At 51.9% G+C, this 24,886-nt stretch overlaps 2 protein-coding genes across 4 annotated transcripts; one reads left to right on the top strand and one right to left on the bottom strand.

Annotated features, from left to right (window-relative positions):
• Positions 1-102: 102 nt before the first annotated feature.
• LSM7 (LSM7 homolog, U6 small nuclear RNA and mRNA degradation associated) lies at positions 103-4,335 on the bottom strand. The gene is made up of 4 exons (XM_081846509.1): positions 4,166-4,335; positions 3,138-3,228; positions 2,801-2,872; positions 103-880 (listed from the first exon to the last, which is right to left on the bottom strand). Exons 1-4 carry the CDS (start codon positions 4,187-4,189, stop codon positions 738-740), a joined length of 330 nt encoding a protein of 109 aa, XP_081702635.1. The 5' UTR covers positions 4,190-4,335; the 3' UTR covers positions 103-737.
• Positions 4,336-4,557: 222 nt separating this feature from the next.
• SPPL2B (signal peptide peptidase like 2B) lies at positions 4,558-23,327 on the top strand. 3 transcript variants are annotated; one of them, XR_014152348.1, is made up of 15 exons: positions 4,558-4,773; positions 8,350-8,469; positions 9,970-10,152; positions 12,900-12,989; positions 13,181-13,320; positions 13,897-14,039; positions 14,128-14,224; positions 17,679-17,795; positions 18,151-18,232; positions 18,449-18,523; positions 18,780-18,842; positions 19,311-19,410; positions 19,766-19,843; positions 20,827-21,062; positions 21,884-22,019. XR_014152348.1 is itself a non-coding variant. In XM_081846210.1 (15 exons), the coding sequence occupies exons 1-15, from the start codon at positions 4,702-4,704 to the stop codon at positions 22,193-22,195; spliced, it is 1,833 nt and encodes a 610-aa protein (XP_081702336.1). In that variant the 5' UTR covers positions 4,558-4,701; the 3' UTR covers positions 22,196-23,327. The 3 variants fall into 3 exon arrangements, 2 of the variants coding, with proteins under 2 accessions (XP_081702336.1, XP_081702337.1); XM_081846210.1 differs by having other exon boundaries at positions 20,827-20,987; positions 21,884-23,327; XM_081846211.1 differs by lacking the exon at positions 4,558-4,773 and adding an exon at positions 5,565-5,853 and having other exon boundaries at positions 20,827-20,987; positions 21,884-23,327.
• The last annotated feature ends 1,559 nt before the right edge of the window (positions 23,328-24,886 follow it).

The following is a 24,886-nucleotide window of genomic DNA, read 5'->3' as shown; positions in this document are numbered from 1 at the left end:
GATAGGTTAAAGATGGCTCCCATCCTCTCCCAAATAAACTTGCTTTGTCGTTCCGAGTTTTGGTATCACATTTCAAAGCAGAAGAGTCTAACAAATTCTAGGTCAGTTTTTGATAGCTTTTTATTCATGGATTTTCAGGAATTCTCCTAAAAAGGAAAGAGTCACCGCCTGGAAATTAAGAGGAGTTGGACACAGGTGTCATTACAGTTCTTGACATTTGGCAAAGCGCTTGACCCCTCCTGGGCAGACAACCATCCTGGAGAAAGGAAGGCAGACACCATTAACCCAAAGGGGAAATGGGCAGTCCCCTCCAAAGCTCTGAGAACAGAACAGCAAGCCAATGTAGGAACAGCTGTGGCCTTTGCCAAAGAGGTAAAAGGAACAACAACAAAAAACCTCATCTTCCTGTGTAATATTTTACATAAACACAGCACGCTATTTCAGTGGCTCTAGACTGGAGTCAAAAGTTCACAGCAAAACAAGGTTATTTTCTGAAATAGTTTTCAGAGCATCTCCTGACAAAACGCCTTCTTCCTTGTGAGACACAGTGTCAAAATGGGGGGGGGGATAACTAAAACGCAGTAACAACCACCTTACATAAGTTAACAAGGTCCTTTGCCAGTATAAACATAGCATACAAAAATATGTTCCCCATGCAGGAAAGTCCATTCTTGTCAGCGGGGGCTGGCCCTCTGAGTCCTCTCAAGATTTTAGCTGCAGAAAGAGCCCAGAGTGGCTTAGCTGTCTTGCTGCTGAATGAAGGGGTTGGGAATGGCTTCCATCCCATCCTGGGGACAGATGAGGACCACCGAGGTCCCTCGGCAGACCACCAGTCCCAGCTGACGGGTGTCCTCTGTGAGCTTGTATTGGTCATCTGGATCTGCAAAGGAAAAAGCCCAGAAATAGCTACAACACTGGGTCCTGCCAGCTATCCTGCTCTCAAGCCTTGGGGGTGCTTTTCTGCACCAAAGTCAGTGTCTGGAACTCAGACCCGGGAGCCAGGTGGCAGCCAGAGACAGGAGCTGAGGCTCAACATCCCTCAGCAAGACAAGGGCCCCCTGGGATCAGCTGTGGCAGCAGCGCTAGGCTGTATCCCACTCAGAACTACAGAAATTACTGGGCCCTTGAATCTCAGTGGGTCTACTCTGAGTAGGAGCAGGTGGAGAACAGAACCACCTGTGACTGGACAGGTCTCCTTGATGATTGTTAGCCATGGGTGATACACAGAACCAGCCCAGTTAGTTGGGAGCCTTTGTTCTCCTGTCTGTTGGCGCATCTAGTTGGCCATGACAGAAAAGGGGGAGCAGGACCGTGGCCTGATCCTGCAGAGGATGGGGAAAATTCATGGAGAAGAGCCTGCTCCCTTCCTGTCACCTGCTTGCTGTGGGGGGTGTTAGAATTCCTGCTCCATGATTGCAGTCATGGGATTGTTGTCTATCACATGACAGTGTGTTTTGACTCCACAGAGTGGGAAGTGATGAAGACAGGATGCTTGTTATATTGAAGGAGAGTCTAGATTTCAGAAAGAGATAATAAATAATGATTATAAGGTTTTGTCAAAAATGTATAAAATGCTATTGGAATGGCAAACAAAAGACGAAGAAGTTAAATCGGTTATGATACATTGGGCCAAGGATTTTGGTTATAATATACAGCTGACAGATTGGGAGAAGGTATGGAAGGAAAATATGAAATTCACTGCATGTATGACGATAAAGGAAAATATCATGAAAATGGTATATAGATGGTATATCACTCCCGTTAAACTTGCAAAAATGTATAAGACATGTAATAAATGTTGGAAATGTAAGGAGAAGGAAGGGTCGTTTTATCATATGTGGTGGGAGTGTAAGAAAGTAAAAGGCTTCTGGGAAATGATATATAATGAGTTGAAAAAGATGTTTAAATATACGTTTGTGAAGAAACCAGAAGCCTTTTTGTTAGGAATTACAGGAAGCGAGATCAATAGAAGTGATTATAAACTTTTTCAATATGCAGTGACTGCGGCAAGAATTTTAATGGCTCAAAAATGGAAACAAGAAGATTTACCAACATTGGAAGAATGGAGATGGAAATTGATGGACTTTGCTGAATTAGACAAACTGACAGGAAAAATCAGATACCAAAAGGATCACAAGTTCATACAGGACTGGAGAAAGTTTACGATTTATCTGGAAAATATATGTGATGAACAGACAACGCTAGTCGGTTTTAAAGAGGCTTTGTGAGGAGAAAGGGTGTTGTAAGAGGGGAAAGAGCTGTAAAGATTCACTAACTAGCAATACAATTATAAAGGAAATGTGAATTAAATTTTAAAATCATGAGGATTGTGGAGGGAGCTGGGGGAAGTCTAAAAGAATTTATGTATTATATTGGAAAGTATGTGTTATTTAAATTTGTAAAAGAAAAACTTTTCTAAAAAATTAATAAAAAAAAAAAAAAAAAGAAGACAGGATGCTTGTGTTACTGTGTTCCGTGAAGTGGGACTATTGTCCTTTGCTCTTTTCTCTTTGCTGTCTGATGCTAGAGAAAGAGGGAGCCATGATGCAATGCTCCGTGTGTGTTTATATGTAAATAAATTAGATTAGCCAACATGCTGAATTGCTGAGGTCTGTCCCGCGTATGCTGCAATAACTCTGCGGATCCATAAGTGTGCCAATGTCTGTTGGCATCGGTCGCTGTGATGTTTGGGCTGAAGAAAGCTTATGAAGCTCTCGAATGATCAACCAGGAGAGAGGGAACATGCCAGTCGGGTGTAGGCTGAACTCCTGACAGGGAGGTCATGGGGTCTTAAACGCACCTCTCATATACTCAATGGTCCCATCCAGCACCAGGTTTAGAAGGGGGTCAAATCCTTTCAAGACACCGCTAGCTGTGGGAAAACAAGGAAACACAGTCAGGAGCCGTCAGGACCCACGCCAAGGCTGAATGCAGAAAGCTGTGATGTTACAGTTACATTCTGCATATTACAGTGGTGATTCCCTAGCAAGCAGGATAATGCCAGGGACGAAGCACACAGCGATGTAATCTGGCCGCAAAGGAGAACAGATCCGTCCTCAGACCTGAATCATGAAGAGGTGGTGACAGGCACAGTGTCGGGTCCCCAATAGCAGAGGTGCTATGGAGACTCTGCTTACCTTCCCGGCCACCCTGGAACTTCACACGGATGGTTTTATCAATGTACTTAGACAGATCCAATATACTTTCTTTCTTCTTCTTCTCTTTGTCCTAAATCAAGGTGGGAGAAATGGGGGCTCAGGTGAACTCAGTTTCCAGCTTGTTTTAAAGTAAATTGGGGGAATCAAACAGTCATCATTTTAGCCCACTGAGGGCTCAGGTTTAACCCCCTCCCCATGGCATCGCCGGGTTGGGCCGCGAATGCTCCCTGCTTAAAATGCTGGAGGGCAGCTGCCAGTCAACAGTACTGAGCTAGCTGGGACAGAGGAAGTGGGTGTTCATCAGGACTGGCCAGCCAGTGAGTGGGGCCAGAGCCAAAGCCAACACTTTCTGATTTCCTCCCCGTCCTCCTTGCCACATTGTGCCAGGGCCTAAAGCCTTCTCATCCTGCCTGCCTTGGGAAACTCCCACCAAGTGGGTGCACCAAAGGGAGGAGGCCCAGGCAAGAGACGCCTCCGCACTTTGCCTCCTCCTGACCTTCAAACAACCCTGCCGGCTTTGCCCGGCTGCTCTGAACACAGGAGGAGTCCAGGGTGTTCAGACTGGAGAGCCACTGGCCACATCGGAAAGGCCGGCCTGCTGCTGCTCCAGAGGCTTAGGCAGGACTTCCTGGGAGGTTCTCAAGGACAGTCTGGATCTGGCCGCCTCTCAGCGTTTCTTCAGCTGCTGCGATTCCTGCCTCGTCGGCGGTTCTGCTGGATGACCCCTGGGGGCCCCCCAACTCTGCGGCTCTTCCAAGGGCCCGAGAGGCGAACGACGCGGGATCTCCAGCCCCCGGGCCTCGGCCTGCGACACCTGCTCTTCCCCCGCACGAGGAGAGGAGCCGCGATGGAGCCTCCCGCTTCAGGCGCAGCCTATCCGGCCCGCTGGATGATGGCGGGCCTGGCCTGCATGACGTCAGCGCCTCATTCGCCCACCTGGTCGTTGCGCCGCCTGCATAAATCTGCATACATTCCCTCTCCCCCCCCATCCCCTCCGCTCTACTCACCGCCATCTTGCTTTCCACAGGCATCCCGCTTCCGCGCCACTTCCGCCCGCTTTCAAACAGGCCCCGCCTCACCGCTCCTCCAATGGTAGCGGCAAGAAACCAACCCGCGAGCCCCGCCTCTTCCTGCCGGCGCTGTCTTGCCACTCTAGACCTCGGGCTCCCGACTCCACTCCTTTGTCGCCCTAAGAGCGAGAGGGAGGCGGGGATTTCGATAGCCTATTTCCGCCCCAGACCGGAAGTGCCGCCCGCCGCGAGCGGAGACCGGGCTGGAGCGTCGGAAGGGTCTCTCGTGAGCGGCCCTGAGGGCGCCAAGTTACCTTTCGGCGCTTTTTAAACGTCCCTGTCTATAACGTGGTTGTGTGACTCTCCGCTCCCGCCATCCCTATGCGCCCAGAGAAAGAGAGCGCGAGGGAGAGAGCGGCTTCCTTTCCGGGTTGCTGGGTAACCGGGCGCTCACTTCCGGTGTGTACCGGAAGCAGAACCTCCTCCTTCCCCTCTCGCCCCCCCCCCGGGTTCCAGGGAGGACAAAGGCGGCGATGGCGGCGGCGGCGGCGGCTCCTCTGGGGCGGAGAGCCCTGCTCGGGTCGTGGCTGCTCCTGGCGGTCCAGGTGAGGAGGAGGAAGAGGAGGCTCTTCTCATGCAGGGGGCGGGGCTCCTCCTCTCCAGTCCTCCCTCGGGTCCGAGAGGCGGGGTTGGGGCTCGGCTCTTCGGCTGCCCTTCTTCCACAGTGGGAGGCGGGGCTTCTTCCCGGGGGGGGGCGTCTCCGTTGCCCCCTCCGCGAAATGGGCCGAGGCTCCGCCGCCTCGCTCTCCGCGGCGCCCCAGAGGCGTAGGAAGCGGGCCATTTCCACCTGGGGCGCTAGAGACCCCCGAGGGTCTTCCAGCCCAACCCCCTGCAAGGCAGGAATCTCTTGGCCCGGGATCCCGAGATTGGCTTCGCATGCTGCACCACTTCCCTTGGAGCAAAGCGGAGCGCTAGTCCTCTAGCTAATGCACAAGTTTCTTAGAGCCTGGTGCTGATAACGGCAAGGTTGCAGGTTTGATCCCCGCTTCGACAGCGTCATATTCCTGTGCTGCAGAGGGTTGGTCCCTTGTAACTCCATGAAAACAGTTGTGCAGGAAGCTGGTTTGCTGTGCTCAGTCTTTGGGTGTGGAGCCAGGGCACTCTGCCCTGCTGAGCTGCAGGAGCTTTCCCTTTGAAACAAAGAGGGCTGCTTGTCCCCAGCTCAGCATCACCTCCGCACAGGCTGGCAGCCAATGGCTCTCCAGGAAGGACTGATTCTGGATCCTGCATGCACAGCAAGCATGCCATCATTGGGATGCAGCCCTTCCCTGCTGTTGGTGAGGTAGCTTTTGGGGTTTGAGGGTCATTTTTTGTTAGGTCCCCAGCAGTAATGGGCTTAGGAGTTGCTGTGTGGAAAAGTCTGCTGGCAAATGCTTTGACCAGGAGGGAGGGAAGTGTGAAACATATTCAGAGAGAGAGAGAAAGAAATAGGACATAGTGCTTGGGTGTTGACAAGTGTATGAACTGACTTGCTGCCCCAATGATGCAGGTTGGCCTGTGCCCTGTGCCTTGGTGATGGTGCTGCTGCTGCTGCTGTCACAGCCTCAGTGCACTAGGAAGAGGTCTGCAGGGTCAGCCCAAATGGGTTGCTCAGCCCAAAAATCTTGTTTCTGCGCTGGCAGAAGGTGAGCACAGCCGCTTTCTCCAGGAGACGCCCCAAGGAGGCTCCTTGGGCAAGGAGAGAACCTATTTTTGTCCCTTGCCCTCTTACTTAATAATTTATTAAAACTATATACCGTTGTTTCATAAACTTATACCACAGTGGTTTGTGACAATATAAGTGGAACCAAATAGCATCAAAGAAAGTTAAAAACTAGATAAAAGCAAAAATAAAAACACCTAATCTTTGTCTTGGGTGGGGGAAGACACTCTGTTTAAAATTGTTGTTCCTGTGAATTGTTAGCTAGCCTAGTGGCCCTCCTGGGTCATGAGAACGCTGCCATGGCCACCCATCCTGGATGCACCTTCCCAGGAAAGGTGGTGGTGGGACTTAATCTTGTGGGGGATGCTTGAGGGGAAAGCTGGCCTTTTTGCTGCAATGAACTTAATTTGCCTTTTTGCATTTAGCAACTGGTAGGGATCCCCCATCCAGCTGTTTGGGGGTGCCAGCATGTGCCAGTGACTGCCCTCACCTGTAGTTAAACAGCCTCTTCTGCAAAACAAAAACCTCATTCAGGACATTCAAAGTCCTTTGCAGCTGCTGTTGTGACCCTCTTGGCAAGTAGATACTTTGCTAGGGTGAGGAGAGAACTGGTGATATCCCAACTGGCGCCAGGTAAGGTGTGGTTGAAGAACTGAGCCGCCTCAAAGAATCTCAGGAGAGAAGGGTGTGATAGCAACCACCACAAAGTCACGCATCCCAAAGGGCCCCCTTCCCCCCCGGTTGTTGGAGAGCAGGCAGTGGGTGGAGTATTGAAGCCCCCTGAGAGACAGGATCGTGCACCTCGGGTGCAGTGGCTGCAGAAACGGCATGCCTTGGAAGACCCCAGCGGGATGGGGCCTTGCCCTCAAGGGATTCCCTGCAGCATCCAGCTCTGGTGAGCCAGGCTTTGTCGCTTGTGGTGCTTTTGGGAGTGACTTTCTGACTCTCCCTTCCTCCAGATGGAAACGAAGACCTGAGCCCTCTAATCTTACACCCACAGCAGTTGAGTGGCCGGTTCTTCCCTAGTGAAGGAGAGATAGATTCCCAGCCCAAGTTGCCAACTCCGGTCACGATGTCCTTGCACGCCCCCTGTTGGCTGACGGGGGGTCTGCCCATGAATCCTGGTGGACAGCAGTGTGGGAAGTTTCAAAAGCATCCTGCATCCAGATCGTGTGGGCACCTGGGAGCCTGCAAAGTTGATGGGAAGTTGGAGTGATGTGCAACACCCCCTTGCTTTCCTCTTGCTGCCTAGTTCTGGCCCCTTTTGGGTTTTCATTCAGTCCTGTGCGGAGAGTTTTCTCCCTCGTAACACTAGGACTTGTGGGCCTCCCATGAAGCTGAATGTTGGAAAATTCAGGCAGGTGAAAGACAGGACTTATTCACACCATCTGTAGAACTCCCTTACCTAGGAGGTAGTGATGGCCACCAAACTTAGATGACCTTGAAAGAGGATTAGACAAATTCATGGAGGAGAATAAGGTTATTGTCAGGGGTTCAGGGAGAGAGGCGCAGATGAGGGAGGAGACCGAGAGTGAGGGAGAAGGATTCCAGGGTGACGAGGAAGAGGACGACAATGACCCGAGATGGTCCATGAGTCCGTCCAGTGAATCGGAGGTCTCCCAAAAGGGAGCCCCCCTGGTCAAGCCAAGGGGAGCCAAAGGGGGAAGCAGTCAGGAGCAGGGGAACGAAGGGGGAACCCCCAGTGGGAGTTGGAGATCGGGACCGGCTTCTCCACCGGAACGGAGTGAAGGGGGTGGAGTTACCAGTGTGTCAGAAGGAGCAGAACAGGGAGCAGAGAGGGGAAGGAGATCGGGGCAAGACGTCCTGCCGGAAGGGGCGGAGAGTAGTACCGGGAGCAGTGTAGCTGTTGAAAGGAAGGTCAGGAGCAACGTACGCGCGCCAAGTTCAAATGTGGAGGCGCGCGGAAGTGAGGAGAGCCCTGGGGAGGAGCCTGGTCCCAAAGCCCGAAGGAGGGGGCAGGAAACGTCAGAGGAATCAGCCTCTGGGGAATCCCGGAGGGAGGGAACACAGGGGGGCAGAAAGACCCTGCGGAAAAGGAAGGAGAGGAAGAGGTGGGCCAGTACAAGCCTCTTAAACTGGTGTAGAGGCGGTACTGATTCAGAGGGGACTTCAACGATCTGAGAGTAACAGACGTGGAGCCACGGAGTTCAAGTGTAAAACCAAGAATGATCTTCAATAAAACCTTTTGTATATAAAACGGACTGAACTTTGGTCTCTTGTGAGCTGGGACCTCGGGTGGCTCTGACAGTTATAAATGGCTGTTAGCCAACCTCCGGGGTTGGAGGCAGAAATGCTTCTTCATCCCAGTTGCTGGAAGCCACAAAAGAGGGCTCTTGTGCTTGAATCTTGCTTCTTGGTTTCCCTTTGGCCTTTGGAAGCTTTTCTTTCATTCTTATGGGAGGTGAGCCCGGATGCTGCCGGAGTGATGGGAAGCAAGTCTTCTCCCTCTGTTTTCCAGGTCTCCTGTGAGTTTGGCATGGTCCGCGTCTTCTCTGAGAAGGGGAGTTCCATGGGGAAGGACTACTGCATTCTCTTCAACTCCCAATGGGCTCATCTGCCCCATGACCTGGGCAAGGCGGTGAGTGGCTCCTGCGGCACCTCAGCTGGCAGGGTGGCACCTGCCGTGCTTATCATCACTGTTGACATCTCTAGCCCATCCTTGGTCAAGTTAATGATTAGTCACAGAAAGTCATAGAAGTACAGAGTTGGGAGGGACTGCAAGAGTCATCTAGTCCAGAGGTTTTCAACCTTTTTGAGTCCACAGTTCCCTTGACCAACTACATTCTTTCTGCAGCACCCCTGTGGGGCTCAGGAGCCCAGTTGTGTCACCCCTTGCCTGTTGAGTGGGCAACCTCTCACCCTTTATCGAACACCCTCCCTTATGGAGTGTTCCCTCAGCCCCCTCTGCTTGGGAGTCCTCTGGGCAGAAACAGCTGCCGCCCCTGGTCTCTGAGCTGCCCCCCCGCCCCACAAGGAAGCACCCCCTAGCCAGCCCCAGAGGCACCATTCACCTGGGGAACTTGTTGCCAGAGCTGCTGCAGCAAACAGCTGTCCAATTTTTGGGAGACAGGGATGCAAGAGGGCATCAGAGGAAGGAGGGAAGGCCCCCCTAACCATCCTTCAAGGCACCCCAGGGTGCCACAGCACACAGGTTGAAAGCCAGCCCCTCAAGGTCCCTTCCAACTCGGTAACTCTGAGATTAAGAGTCACATGCAGTGCCACACATAACTTTGAAAACCTTTTGTGTGTTTGTGTAAACGTATTATTATTTCATTTTGTCAGAGAACAATTATAACAAGAGATGAAAATTGAAAGGTGAGAAACCAAACTACAAAGCAGCCACGTAGGATGAGTCCCATTGCCCACGGGTTAAAGTAACAAAGTCCAAGTGAAGACTATCACAATGTTATCAGATTATTAAGCCTAGTTCAAGATTTGCATGGCTGGGGATGAGGGTTGCCTTGAAAATGATGATTCCGTTGTACATGCATAATAAAGGAATGCCAAATCATATTGAAAGTGTCTGAAGATGCTAGTCCTCACTGAAATCTCAAATTATACGTGATATACCAGAGAGGTGCCAAGCACATAGTGTAAGAGTTAGGATTGTTTTCCATTAAGTTGCAATGACAATTCGATCTGCCAAAATCCTATATGGGACCAATTCTTCTGGCAATCTATCATAAAAACAGTTCAGTAGCATTAATTTTGGACAAAAAACAGTAGTGATCATTTCAGTCAAATTCAGTTTCTCCCTTGCAGATCTTGGCACACGTGATTCCTGATGTGGCAGGAGCTGGTCCGTCAAGGATTGGGCTCCTAAGTCATTTAGGAGTTTGTAGGCTAGCACCAACTCCATGAATCAGAGCACCCTCCCCTTGGGCCTCAGCTGGCGCCTGCTTCGTGATCATTTTGGCCCTGGGGTGAATCACCTTTCTTTGCTCAGGCCTGTTGGAGCTGCTTTGTTGCATTTTGGGCATTCTGAGCTTCCTTTGTTGTTCCTCTGAAGGCGAGGAGCAGCTTAGAGGGCTCCGTTTTCCTCTCCTCATGTTCTCCTCTTCCTCCTTTCCTCCTCCAGTCTCTGCTGCAGCTGCAGGACCAGACGGTCTCCGTCCTGTGTGCTCCTTCAGACGTTCCCGACGGCGGCTTCAGCAGCACCATCCCCATGGTCATGCGGGGCAACTGCACCTTCTATGAGAAAGTCCGGCTGGCCCAGATCAACGGGGCAAGGGGGCTGCTGATCGTCAGTCGAGAGAGGCTGGTGAGTCCCCGGGGAGGGGCGGGGAGAGAAGGCGACACTTCTTCCTGCTGCCAGCCTGGCGGGAATTAGGGCATTCTTCCCACCTTTTCCCCTAATGGGACCCATTTCTTCTTCTTCTTCTTCTTCTTCTTTGTACCCGCCCATCTGGTTGAGTTTCCCCAGCCACTCTGGGCGGATCCCAACCAATAAAACATTAAAATCTTCCCGATACAGGGCTGCCTTCAGATGTTGTGTAGTTATCTCCTTGACATCTGACAGGAGGGTGTTCTACAGGGTGGGCGCCACAACTCAGTAGGCCCTCTGCCTGGCTCCCCGTTGTTGTTGTTGTTTAGTCGTTTAGTCGTGTCCGACTCTTCGTGACCCCCTGGACCAGAGCATGCCAGGCACTTCTGTCTTCCAGTGCCTCCCGCAGTTTGGTCAAACTCATGCTGGTAGCTTCACGAAACTATCCAACCACTGGCACCCCGTGGCTTCACTTAATTGCAGTGAGGGAACCCCCAGAAGATCTCAGTGTCCGGGCTGAATGATGGGGGTGGAGATACTCCTTCAGGTCTACAGGGCTGAGGCCACTTAGGGCTTGAAAGGTCAGCACCAACACTTTGAATTGTGCTCAGAATCTACTCAAGCACCCTCTTACTTCCATGCCTCAGATGAGAGCGAAGGCAGCAGCTTTCTGCTGCCCCCAGGCATTCTGCCTCTGAAGCCGGAGGCTCTATTAGCTGCCATGGCCTGAGGCTTGTGGCTAGGACCCCTGCCCACCCCCTGCACTATCCCTTCTGCCCTTCTCACCTCCCCTGCCCAGTCAGGTTGCAATTGCTTTTATATATATAGATAGATAGAGTTTTTATTGGTAAATGCAATACTCACAAACACAAAACAAACCTATTATACATACAGCTACTTAATACCTAAAAAAGAAAACAATTAAACATACAATAACAAAAAAATCAACTTAAATTACAAAACAAACTAAACATGAATACATAAATCTTGACTCCCCTCCACCCGTGTGTGACTTCCTTTATTTCTTTTCTTCTTTTCGCTGTGCTATCAGTATTATTTTTAACTACCTCCTCTTATGTCCATTTCTTCCTTGTCCTTTACTCTATAAATTTCATTCATTGTGCATTGATATATTTATACCAGAATTATACCAGAACTCCTTCACACAGATCCACTCATCTATCAGTTTTTGATCTGATTGTCCTCTTATCACTGCTGTAAGTCTTGCCAGTTCTATGTATTCACAAAATTTTATTTGCCATTCTCTTATTGAGGTTTTTTTTTCTTCCTTCAAATTATTTGCTATAATAATTCTGGCAGCAGCAGTTGCATATAAGAAAAGTTTTTTCCTAGCAGCAGGAATGTCAGTCAATATAATTCCCAAGAGGAACGCCTCTGGTTTTTTATTACATGATATTTTAAGCATTTTTAAAAATTTCTCTTGGATGTTACTCCAAAATTGTTTGATATACATGTACTCCCACCACATATGATACATTGTTCCTATTTCTGTTTTGCATCTCCAGCACAAATTAGATTTTGATTTATAAATTTTTGCCAATTTGACCGGAGTTACCGTATTTTTTGCCCTATAGGATGCACTTTTCCCCCTCCAAAAATGAAGGGGAAATGTGTGTGCGTCCTATGGGGCAAATGCAGGCTTTCGCTGAAGCCTGGAGAGCGAGAGGCGTCGGTGCGCACCGGCCCCTCTCACTCTCCAGGCTTCAGGAAGCTATCCGCAAACCTTGCGAGCCCGGCGAGAGTTTCTTTTATTCATTCCCCCCCCCCCCAAAAAAACGAGGTGCGCCCTATGGGCCAGTGTGCCCTATAGGGCGAAAAATACGGTAAATACCACTGATACATCATTTTCATTATATTTTCTCTGATTGTGAAGCAAGCTGTGAATTTGATGTCATTTCTCCATAATTTCTCCCATTGGTCTAATCGGATCCTGTGGCCTTTATCTCTGGCCCACTTAATCATAACTTCCTTCACCTCTTCATCTTTTAATTCCCATTCTAATGACAAATTGTATATTTTATATAATACCTTTTTGGGGATTTTTTAGTAATTCTGTTTGTAATTTTGATTATTCTTTGCCAAATCCAATGATTTTATCCTTCTTGAATAGGGGATCAATTTGGTAGTATTGTGGCCATGTGTTACAATACTGGCTGAGTGCTTCATAAAAACCTCTTATGAAGGCTTTACCTGCATCCCATATCGTTTCTTTTTAATACCTGAGGAGACAAATTCTTGGCCTAGTTTCTTATTTTCTGAAGCCCTTCTTCAGGTTGCAAGTGCATCTCCCATCCCTGGCCTGGCACGCATTCTGCCCCCTCCTGGGCATTCAGCTCCATCTCTGCCTTGTCCTTGGCTGTGCAGTTCTACTCATCTGACTTTCCTTTTTAATTTTCTTCGCTTTCTACATGACGTCCCTTCTTCTGAGATTAATGTCCCCCTTCAAAATCTTTTCTGAACAATTAAGAGTTCTAAGGAAGCCGTTCATCTCCTCTTCTGGGGCTGGGAGGCGCCCTCCCCCCTCCTGCTGCTGCTCTTGTGATGCGTTTTGCCCCCAAATGCGCAGCAGCCATTGATGCGCTGGGTGGCCTGGGGTAAACAGAGGAGGATTGGGGCCTGCATGCACTTCTGAGTTTGACACACCATTTGGCTTTGGGGATGGGCAGGCTGGGAGGGTGGGGCATGTGTGGCATCACTTTGCTCTTCCCCCTCATTCCCTCCAGGTCCCGCCAGCCGGCAACCGCAGTCAGTATGAGGAGATCGACATCCCAGTGGCTCTGCTGAGCTACGCGGACATGCTGGATATTGGCAGGGTGAGACCCCGTCCGCGTTCCCAGTCAGGGTCACAGGGGCATTGGGGGCAGCACTGCTTTTGGGGGCCCCAAGGCCAGTCACACACTGGCATTTCCTGGAGGACGTCCTGTTCCCCGGAGGGTAGCTCTTTCCTGGGGCAACTCTTTTTTAGGGTCAGCTGAGCTCCCTTCTCTCTCTCCCTCTTCCTCAGAGCTTTGGGCCCTCGGTCAAGGTGGCCATGTATGCCCCCAACGAGCCAGTCCTGGACTACAACATGGTGATCATCTTCGTGATGGCTGTGGGGACGGTGGCCGTCGGAGGCTACTGGGCAGGGAGCAGGGATGTCAAGAAGTGAGTTGGGGCAGGGGGCCAGTAGAAGCCCCTGAGGGTCATCCAGCCCAGCTCCCTGCAGTGCCATGGGGCTCATCCTGCATTCTTGGCTGTTCAGAGCTGCTCTCTCTGGAATCAAAACATGGGGGACCTCTGAAGAAGCTGCCACCTGCTAAGTCCAAGGCACCAGCCCCTGGGAATACATACTTGTTTGGTGCGGTCGAGGCAGCACAGGATCCAGGATTCGTAGGATTCCTTGCATCCATGCCCAATCATTGAGCTCTTGGAGGGAGTCACTGCTAGGTGTTCCTCTCATGACTTCTTAAATAGCCTGATAGGTTGCCTCCTCCATGTGTTTCCCATGGAGCCATTGGCTACCATCCACATCTCATGGCTGCAAATGATTTCGTGAAGCGTGGAGACAGGCCCTGCTTTGCTGGGGGGGGGAGGGGAGAGAGGCTGGCAGCCCTGAGCATCATTTTAGGGTTGCTGAGCCCTCGTAGGATGCCTCCCTCTTGTCGGTTGGCCCCTCCATGAGTGGTGCAGTACCAGCAAGCGCCTCCAGCCTCGGATGACCTCGTCTCGTCTCCCTTGCAGGCGGTACATGAAGCACAAACGGGATGACGGAGTGGAGAAGCACGAGGACGAGACAGTGGACGTCACCCCCATCATGATCTGCGTCTTTGTGGTCATGTGCTGCTCAATGCTCGTCCTGCTCTATTACTTCTATGACCACCTAGGTACTTGCACTGGCTTCTCGGTGCTGTTCAGCCTCTCTCCAGCCCCTTGTCTTCATTCATCTTTCCTTGTCCCATTTCCCCCCTGCAGTGTATGCCATCATTGGGATTTTCTGCCTGGCGGCTTCCATCGGCCTCTACAGCTGCCTCTCCCCGTTTGTCCGAAGGTTTCCTCTGGGGAAATGCAGGTAGGAGGCAGAAGACAGTCTTGCTTTGCCACCTTTGGCTAAGTGGCCCTGGCACATGAAGCTTGCGGGGGCCAGTGGACTGGGTTCAAATCCTGCCTGGCCATAGACACCCCCCCCCGTGGAAAGAATCATGTTATCAGAGCATGAATGCTAGTGGGGGGCTGGACAGAACCCCAAACCCTCCTCCTTTGGGACTTGGGAGCAGCTGTGCTTTATCCTTCCCTCTCCAATATATTTTTATTTTCCTGGTTGCAAAATATTAATGTGTGTGGGCTGTTGGTTTTTGTTGCTGCTGGTCTTGTTTAGCAGCCAGTATCTAGGAAACAAGCTCTGAATTCTTAAATGCATTAGATGGGCAAGACGTGGATCTCTTGCTCCTCCTTGTAGATGTGGGGCAGGGCGGGATCCCCTCTTCTGTGGCTCTCTGGGCTCCCTCCCAACTCTCAGCTGACTCATCTGGACAAGAAAAGGGACCTTGTTGTAGAAGGGTCCTTACTTCCACTGCAGAAAGATGAAAGCAATGAAAGACAGTGCCTCATCAGATCTCGCCCCTGGCAATCAGGCAGAAAACCCACCCTCTGCGTTTTGCAAGTGCACAAATGCCCTTTCCAAGAGCAGTTGACTTGTGGGGTTTTGAATCGGTGCAAGGCAGGTCTGGCTGTATTTGCTTCCTTCTGCGGGGGTCTCTGAGATCGTTTTGCCTTTTTCTTGCACAGGTCAGACAAAGAGAGTGGTGGGGACTGTTCTGAGCTACGTAGAAGAGCTGAAAGTCCTGCCCCAGGACAAAAAATGAAGGGCATGAACCCTGAGCGCAGCCATTTATTATTATTTATTAATGTGTGTATTGCCCTATACCTGCAGACAGAGCTGTGCCCCTGTTTGTGGGGGCTCCTGGATTTGGCCCCCAACCCCTTTTCCCTTGGTTTTCAAAAGCCTCCACACCAAGCGTGGGGGGAGGGGGGTTGAGTGGGTGGCACTGAGCAACTTAAGAGGAAGGAAGGTTGTCTTTTTTAAGCATCCCTGAGCCCATAGAATAGAAAAAAATTGTCTGCTGAGTTTGGTGACCTTGGCTTGGTGACCTTGACTGACAGCAGCTCTCGGGCAGGGAAGGCTTTTCCCCAGCACCTCCTCCCCTGGAGACTCTGCCCGTGGGCATGGAGCACCTGCTTGGCATGCAGAAGGTGCCAGGCTCCCCAGTAGTAGCATCTCCAACTCAGGCTGAGCAAAGACTCCTTCCCTGGAGACCTGCTGCTGCCAGCCTGTGGGGGCAGATCTGCGCTTGATGGAGCAGGCCTGACTCGGCGTTAGGCAGCTCTCTGGGGTGGAGGCTCCAAGAGGTCCCTCTCCCCAGACTTCCGGGTTGGCGCCATCGATTAATGGCGGATTCCCTCCGAGCTCCGGAGGGAATCGGCTCTGCAGAGACTGGGTCTTGCCGCTGCGGCGAAGCGGGGACCCTTAAAATCACAGGCGCAGAAGCCTGTGAGCATAGTGACTCGGCAGGCACCATTTGCCCCCCCCCCCAAACTGTGAAGGAGCCTTTTTAAAGGCTCCGGAACGGGGACGGGGTGCGGCGCGGTGCTGAGAGTACTCCTTCTTCTGCGGAGTGAAGCCGCAAGCCATTATCGGAGAGCGCTGACTTTTTCCTTGGAACAATCGGACTCTAAAACATCAACCCGTGAGTAATACGGAAATTCGAACTTTAAAGAAAAATTTGTTGGATCAGGAACGAGTGGGGAAGGGTTAAAAAGGAAGTCCACCCACCCCTCTTTGTAAACAACTTAAAGCAAAGGACCTGTTAGCTAAGGTCGAGAGAACCTTTTATTTCTTTTTAGTAAAAGATTTTAACTTCACAGTTTTGACATTACAAGAATTTTCACTGGAGGATGAAAGATTAATTTTGGGGGCTGAAGTTTCACCCCCCCGGACCCGGGAGCGTCCCACGAGAGAGCCTGCTGATGAAATACTGAAGAGTTTGACAGCTGTCAAGTTAGCTGTCAAGACGGGAAAAGAGAACCTTGTTTTTGTTGCTTCTGCTGGTTACATTGGTTATAATCTGTTGAAAATAAGGAAGGGTTGATACAAAATAACTTGACTTTTGGACTTGAGCTGAAAGAAATATTAAGGAACTAAAATCCCCCTAGAGGGGTTTAATGACATTACAGGAATGGCTGGAGGAGGGAAAATCCAAGCTGAATTAAACAGAACATTTGTTCTCTTGGGAAAGTTACAAGGCCAAATCAATGTTTTGGCTACAAACGTTACAATTCTGGACTTGACAGTAAATAACATTGTTGAATTTGATAAGGATTTGAAACAGGAAACTTATTCAACTGAACAAATAGAGAAAATTGAGAGCTTTGACAATATGGAGCAGGAGACATATGTTGCTCCTGAAGAAAAGGAAGGAGGAGCTGAAATTTTACAGATGCTAAAGGAGAGTTGCAATTTGAAGCCTGACATGATGACAAAAAAGGGAAATAAAAATCTCATGTGGAAAGCCTGGCCTGAATTGGAGAGTGGAGCACTGAGAGATCTCCTTATGTGGAGATCTGAAGACCGAAGGATTATAAATTTGATTAAGGTGGAAGCTGGAGCTTGGGGGTCATCTGGACTTGAAAGGAGTATAAAACAAGATTTGAAGTACCCCATAGGCTTTACTATTAAATATGGAGGTCTGGCTGGTAGAAACATGGATCCTGTTGGGCCGGAGCCTCTTCGAGATTTGGAGTTTAACATCAAGGACTATCAAAAAGACTGGCAGAGAGGAACTGAGAGAGAATTGAGAGCCTCGGACGTGAGATCTCCAGGCTAAACAGTATATTGAGACTGATGGATTTTTGTTGGGGACTGAAACCGGGAAAAGGGTGGGTGGAGTTTGGGAATCCAAAGGGTATATAAATATAGTTTGTTTTGTTCTTAATTTGCTTTGTTATTGGTATGGAAATTGGGAAAGTCGTGGAAGGGAAATTTTGGTCGACTTTAGGAAAAACGTTTAAGAAAAAATAATGAGGTATAAATATTGATGTGTAAATTTGGACAGGTTTAAACTGGTTTTTAAAATGGTTTAAATTAAATGAAAATAAGGTTTGTAAAATTGAGGAAATGGAAGAAAGAAGAAAAGTAAAATAATAACAGGTTAGAATAAATTATTAAGTCAAAATGGAGAAATAAGTTAAGGATTTGCTGAGCTAATAACTTAAATTGGAATACAAGAAGGGGAGGTGTGAGGAGGTCTGAGAAACAAGTTAAAAGAAAATAAGTATTTGAATTTTTATGTGTTTTTAATTGTTTTTAAGTTTTGGGTTTTTGTATTTTTGTCATTTTTTGTTTATTTTTGTTTTTGATTTTATATGTATTTTGAAAACGCCAATAAATATTTATAAAAAAAAACACGAGGTCCCTCTCCCACTTGCCAAGTGGGGTGCAGGCCTCTCACCCCGCCTCTTGTCCTCAGGGTCCCCGACAACAACCTGCCCTACTTCCACAAGCGCCCCCAAGTGCGCATGTTGCTCCTGGCTGTCTTCTGCGTCGCCGTCAGCCTGGTCTGGGGCGTCTTCCGCAATGAGGACCAGTGAGTGATTGGGTGCTTTTCGTGCTCTCCCCTTGGGGGGGGGCACCTGTCCCTTCGAAGAGCCCCTTGCTCCCCCCACATGCTATTTTGCACTCCTCTGCTCTTCCCCTTCTCCAGCTCTGCAGTGTCCTCTTGGGCACAGGGCGAAATGGGACGTGTCGCAGGGCAGAGGGAATGTCCAGAACCCCCCACCCCAGCTGGCCATGGGGACTCTTTCTTGAGAGGAAGTGGGATGGGGGGAGGAAGGGCGACCGGAGAGAGCCCAAGGGGAAGTGGCTTGACCCTTCTCCCTCGGCTGTTGGAGGGGGTAGGGCTATTTGCCCTCTGCCCTGAGCCATGGCCATTCCTCCCCCAGGTGGGCCTGGATTCTGCAGGACGCCCTGGGAGTTGCCTTCTGCCTTTACATGCTCAAGACCATCCGCTTGCCCACCTTCAAGGTAAGGCCTTGGGGGGGGAGCTTTGGGGGGGGGGCTCATCCCCAGGACGGTGGGGAGGGAGGCTGATATGGGCCTCCTGGCTTGGCCTGAGGCTACCTCTCAATGTACTCTGCGACTCAAGAGCCAGAAGAAAGCCAACCTGGGTGAGGGGGGGAAGGCAGAATCAACAGTGACCCTCTGGGAATGACACCCCTCCCTTTCCCTCCTGCCCCCCAGGGCTGCACGCTGCTCCTCCTGGTCCTCTTTGTCTACGACGTCTTCTTCGTTTTCATCACACCATACTTGACGAAGGTGCATAATTGGCCTGACAGGGTGGGCATTGCAAATGGGGGTGCGGGGCTGATCGGGAGGAGTCAGAGTTGGGCTGGGTCTTTCCGCTGCGGCCATCAGAAGCCCCTTCCCGATTCTCCGATGGGGATTCTTTCCCCAGAGAGGCTCGCCTGATACCCTCATTGCATGTCTTCAGGCACCAGGCAAAAACATTCCTCTTCCCCCAGGCCTCTTTCTTTTTTTTTGTCCTCTTGCCCTCCTCACATTTTCCTTCCAGACAGGAGAGAGCATCATGGTGGAAGTGGCTGCTGGCCCAACAGACTCCGCCACTCACGAAAAGGTGAGGGGCTGCCAGAGCGTCCCGGGTTTTGGTAGGGGGAGATGGCCTCTTCTTGGTGGACAAAATGGAGGCGATGCAGGATGAACCTGGGAGAAGCCCAGGGGTCGGGGGGGTCATGGTCCAAACACATAGTGGGTCCAGGATATCCCCACCCCGTCGGATCTAGACCCAGAATGGCCCAGAGACTCCTCGGCCATGAGGGAAGAGGTGTCGGGAAGCCCCCCTGGAGAGCAGGCAGGTTCAGTTTGGGGTTCTGGTCAGGCCTGAGAAGAGGCACTTCTGGGGTTCCTCCATCTTTCTCCTTGCCTGGGGGGCTTTGGGTTGTGCCATCCCCTGTCGCCCCCTCCTTGCCTCAAATGCCAGATACCCTCCTCTGTGGGGCAAGGGCTTGTGGGAGCTTTGGCCCCGTTTGGGGCAGCAGAGGGGCTGCTTGTTGACCTGGATGGATGGACCCCCTTCCCCCGGCAGCTTCCGATGGTGTTGAAGGTGCCCCGACTCAACTTCTCTCCGCTGGCACTGTGTGACCGACCCTTCTCCCTCCTGGGATTCGGGGACATTCTGGTTCCAGGTAGGCCCTCTCCCTTCCCACCTTGCTGGGGGGCGATGTGGCTTTGGGGCTGAGCCCCCACTCGGCCTGCAGAAGGCAAAGAAGAGCCCCTCAGCCTGGCCCTAAGAGAATGACTGGCAGAGGAGAGGGCAGGGTCCCTTGGGGCTGGCCCAGTGGGGATGCTGCCCTCTCCCTTGAGGCAGCTCAAGGGAACAGCTGCCCCTAGAGGCAGTCTACCTTTGAGGGCCAGGCCAGAGGGACACAGCCTCCCTGCTGCCCCACTTGGAGGATGCTGGGGGGGGGGCTCCAGGGAGTGTCCCTGCTTGGCCTTGTCACTCCTTCCCTTGCCTCAGGCTCCCTCCTCTTTCCTCCCCAGGGCTCCTGGTAGCCTACTGCCATCGCTTTGACATCCAGGTCCAGTCCTCCCGGGTCTATTTTGTCGCTTGCACCATTGGTATGTCTGGCTCCCCCCCCCCCCAATCCTTGCCAACACCTGCCTCCTCCTCCACCCTTGGGAAACCCAGCAGTTCCTTCTTCTTACCTCTCGCCCCACCCTGGACTGGCGGAGTTCATTTATGTGCCATGTTCCTGCCATGAGCTGTGCTGAAAGCAGCAGCTGTGCAGAGCCTCAAACTGCAGAGCCTGCCAGTAAATTCAGCAACAGCACCGCCTTTCAGCTCTTGTCCTGAGAAGTGGCTCTCTTGTGGGTGGATCAGGTCCCTTGGGAGCCCTCTGGGTGCAGCCCATCTCCACGTGTGCAACAGGACTGACAGTGTTAGTGCAGTCTGGAAAGGATCCCTGCATTGTTTTGCCCCTAGCAGCAAGTTTTCTCCCAGCAACGGGGTTCCCATAGCATCAGACTTCTTTATTAGGCTCTGAAGGAGAGAAGGGTGGTGACTGTTATAGGCTGGGTGATAATTGATATAACATCCAAAATCAGCTTGACATTCTTCTCGTGATATCGGTTCCATAATTTTTGACCTGGCAATATATCACAAATCATGATGTGGGTGTATGCATACCATAGCTATGCAAAAAATCCTGATGGGGGAGAAACTGTAAAGCCAGCCGAAGCCTCTCCGTAGCTCCATCCTCATTTCAGACATCATAACACATCAGTCTGTCACAATATTTAGCTGGTGATACATCACAAAATTGAAAGCTAAATATTGCCCAGCCCTAACTGCTCCTCTGCCCAGATGGCTGAAGAGCAGAGAGGAGGAACGATTCTCTGTGCTGAGTTTTCCTGCCTTTTCCATTATAATTTATTATGTTCCATAAATCCTTGAAGCAGAGCTGGAAGGGGCAGAGGTGTTTATTCCCATGTGAGAATTTACCCACAGATGAGATGAGATGAGAAAGACAGGGGGGCACTTTCTGGGTGACTGCCAGCTGAAAAGGATTCTCAGGCCTTCTCTCCCCTGTCTCCCACTGCAGCCTACGGCCTGGGCCTCCTGGTGACATTTGTGGCGCTCGCTCTGATGCAGAAGGGGCAGCCGGCGCTGCTGTACCTGGTGCCGTCCACACTCCTCACCAGCTTCGTGGTGGCGCTCTGGCGCAAGGAGCTGCCCATGTTCTGGACGGGCAGCGGATTTGCGGTGAATACCACTTTGATATGAGTCTCCTCCAGAAAAGGCCAGTGTTAGGATAAAAGCCCCCTAACTAGAATTAAAGTTGAGTAAAACTCTTGTTGGCATTATCCTCCACCCCCCAAAAGGGAGTTTTTTGGAAGTGGCTTTTGCAGACCTCCCTCCTCCCCCCAAGGAGGCCACCATTCATGGCTGGGGGTGAGGGAGGATGGCACGGGGGGGGGGCAGAGAAGCCACAGATGGCCAGCTTTCCTCCCCACATGTTGTGATTCCTGCATTGCATGCAGTTGGACTAGACGACCCTCAGGGTCCCTTTCCAGCTCCACAGTTCTTCTCCGTCACTCGGGCGGGGGGCAGAGGGGTGCCGTCTTGGAAAGGGGCAAGAGGCGTTCATGGGTGTTGCTGGATCAGGCCTGAGGGCTCCCCCTGAGCCCAGCTGGACGCCCCCAAGGGAAGCCCGCAAGCAGGAGCCCTTCCGCCTTCCAGAGTCCAGCTGCCTCTGTAGTGCCACCGCCCAGGGCTCCCATGTGGGGAGAGTTGCTGCCGTCACACGGGGGGGGGGGGAGGTGGGCTTCCTCTGGGGGGCGGGACTGAATGCTCAGCTGGGTGGGCCTGGGGCAGGATCCAGCCACTGGACTCCTCAGATGCCCTCAAAAGGCTGGTGTCAGGCTTGGAAGTGGAGATGGGGTTGGCCTGGGTGAACTGCATGAGCTCAGGCCTATCCTGGCAGCCCCCCCGGTTCCATTTGGGCCAGTCTAGAGGGGAGCTGGACACTCCTGGGTGTCCTGGGCTGGATGAAGGGAGCATCTGTACAAAAGCACGGCTGTGTTGTAGTTACCCTTCTCTCTCTCTCTCTCTCTCTCCTCCCCCCCTCCCCTGTAATGTGGGGCTGCTCCTGCTTATAGAAAGACCTACTTCAGCCCCCCTTGGTGATCTCCCCAGTCAGCTGCCCGGCGGCCCCCAAGGAGGAGGCTTCTCTGTCGTCTCGCCCAGAAGCCAAGGACCAACCAGCCACCCCGACTCCCGTGGAAGAGATGGTCGGTGGCGGCAGCCCCGCGGATGACGGAGGAGAGGCGTCTGGCTCTGTCCCCTTCCTGGGAGAGGAGCAGGAGGAGGCGGTAGCTGCACAGACTGAGCCCACAGAGGCTTCCCCACAGCCGCCCCATATAGAAGAGCCTGGCGCTTGGGAGGACGGGATCAAGAGCCCCTCTGACTAGGAGACCCCTTTCGCCCCCATCCCTCCCTCCCTTCCCCATCACAGACTAACTTGAGACTAACTATGAGACGGACTCTGCCGCCTTTCGCACCCAGCACCGACGCGCACCACGTCCCTTTGGCCATCGAGCGCCGGGAAACTGCGTGCGAAGAAGAGAGGCGCTTCTCTTCTGGCATCCCCCCCTTCCCCAAATATGGTGCTTAATGAAGGTCCCGGTTAGAATTTTAGCGATAGTTTAAAAGCAAAATAGCAGATGCCTTTCCCTTCCTGTTTCATGATGCTGGGATAGTATTCAGATAACTTTTCCTAGGAAAACATAGGCAGTATTTTGAGCTTGGGGGGGACGGAAATTTGCTGGCGTTGCTTTAGGATCACTGGGTGGTGAAGATAGGAGGGGACCCCCACCCCGCTTCCTGCTTCTTTTCTGGCCGTGTCTGGGCTGGATTCTGTTGCTTCCAAAAGAGCTTCTCTCTCTCTCCCCCCCCCCCCCGGATCTCTGGTTTCTGCCATTTGCTTTGCTTCCTTTGCCCTCCCATCGCACACTTTGGCTGCAAAGGCCACTGGGAAGGGTCTGCTCCACCTTCCTTTGGGGGGCACTACCTCAGAGCTTGTGCTGTGGGGGGCGCTGGTCCGCTCTGGAGCTGCTCTGGGAATCTTCTGCGTGGGACACCCCCCTCTCCCACCTTTGGCAACAGGGCAGCCCAGCCCTGGGGGAGGAGGGGGCTGATCCTGTGTGGACACCCCCTCCCTCCTATCCGGGTCTCTTTTGGGGGGGCCCTTTCCCCTCTGTGGGTCTTTCTGTGTATCTCTCCTCCCTCCTATTATATCGCGTCGCGTGTTGTTGGTGACCCTTTTTTTGTTTTCTGGACTCAGACACAGCAGCTCTGCCACATCTCCCGGCTTCTGCAGAGCACATCTCAGGGGGGCTGCAGCCACCCCCTCCCCCTTCCTGGGTCTGGAGGGGGGGCTTCCTTCCCCTCCCCTTTTGCTTGTGCAGAATGATGGACGCTTGTCTTAGACACTGCAGGATTATGCCTTAATTTAAGCCATTTTATAAATAACGTATATGGGACTTTTATTTTACAAAAGCCGGTTGGGAGAATAAACTTGACAAAGCATCAGTCGTGGACACAGTCTGGGCTCCGGAGTCTGTTTGTTCACCCCCTCCATCCCATCTGGGGGTCTTCTGGTTCTTGACGCTCCTCTCAGCATCTCCTAGGGAGGTGGAGGGGGTGGTCTAGGCTGCTGGAACACCCCCAGGCGCCACACAGGCAGAGGCCCCCTCTCCTGCGTCAGGCAGGGAGGGGACGTTGGCCTCTGCAAATGGGAGGGGGGTGAAGTTTCCCCACAAGGGCAAGTGGTCTTAGTGCGTTGGCCTTTGGGACCCCTCCCCACTCAATTCCCCCCTGCCCACTCAATTCCCCCCTGCCTTGACTGACAAAGGGGAGCTGCATTTTTTATTTTAACTGTTGGCCAAATTTGTCTATTGACCTGTACCTGTAGATCGCAGGGCTGTTCACAATATAAAAGTGCCATTTAAACAAACAAAGTACAGAATAAAAATGAGAACAAAGACAACCTAATAATCCCTGGAAGTCACAGGAGAACAGTGGCTCTGATCCTGCTGGCAGGGTTCCCATTGAAGCACCTGGTTGGCCGCTGGGTGAGGCAGGACCCCCCTTGGCCTCATCCAGCAGCTGCCTCTTCTGCTGGGATTCCCCACGGCAGCATCTTCTCTGGGCCCCATTTATTCCTGCTCAGGAAGCCCTGAATTCAACAACAAAAAATTTCACTGGGGCAATAATGGCGAGTAGGCATTCTATTGTGGCAACCACAGCCCAGGTTTAAGGGGGAACCCCGGAGAAAGATCCCGTCCGTCCCAGGGAGGGTGCTACGTGACTGCAGCTGTCCTTTGGTACACGCTGTGCTCCCCGTCCCACCGCCACCTCTCAAATCTGGCTCTAGGCAGCAGCTCTGCACAGCTGAGCTCTCTTCTTGGGTTACTGCCTGGCTTTTGAATGGGATGTTCAGGGCAGCCCCACTGGTACCACCATGGCCCAGGGGAGCCCTGAAACCAGAAATGCCAGTTTTGCAGGAGAAGGAAGGAGGGGGAAACGGCAACACTCAGCTAGGGACTTGTCTGCCATCTTCCACTTCCTCTTTCAGGCCTAGCTGCTTATCAGAGCCATGGAGCACAGTGTTGTTTGCAGGTGGGGGTGTCCGCAGGAGATTTGGAAAGGAGCCAGCATTGATACAGCTTTCTGGAGAAACAAATCACCGCACCCCAAAATGCACTTCTGAGAGCTTCCCTCTTGCTTCACAGATGAAAGCTGTGACCCAGGCTTGCAGGTTTGTGAGTTCCTGGACAAGGATGTGGTGACGTCCTTTGGCCCTGGGGAGAGGACTATGTTGCCAGCGGAAGGTTCCACCTTCAGACAGCAGCACCTTCAACCACTTCTCCCATGCCAGGAAATTGCTTATTTGCAGAAGCATGGCTTTCTTTTTTGTGAGGTTTCCCCCCAATCTTGGCCTAGTGCATCCAGGGGGCCCTTCCTCCCTCTGGGGGGGGGCACTTCTGCCTTGCTCCCAGTGTTCAGCTATTGGTGCTACAACTCCTCAGGGAGCCTCCTGGGCTCCTCGGGGCTGCCGGGTCCCTTTGCTGAAATGGAAATGGAAATGGACAATGGGTGGC

The sequence above is a fragment of the Podarcis erhardii genome (genome assembly GCF_964252035.2).
Source record: "Podarcis erhardii genome assembly, chromosome: 18".
Lineage (NCBI taxonomy): Eukaryota > Metazoa > Chordata > Lepidosauria > Squamata > Lacertidae > Podarcis > Podarcis erhardii.
Note: the sequence above shows the minus strand (reverse complement) of the source record. Positions and strands in the feature narration are given on the sequence as shown.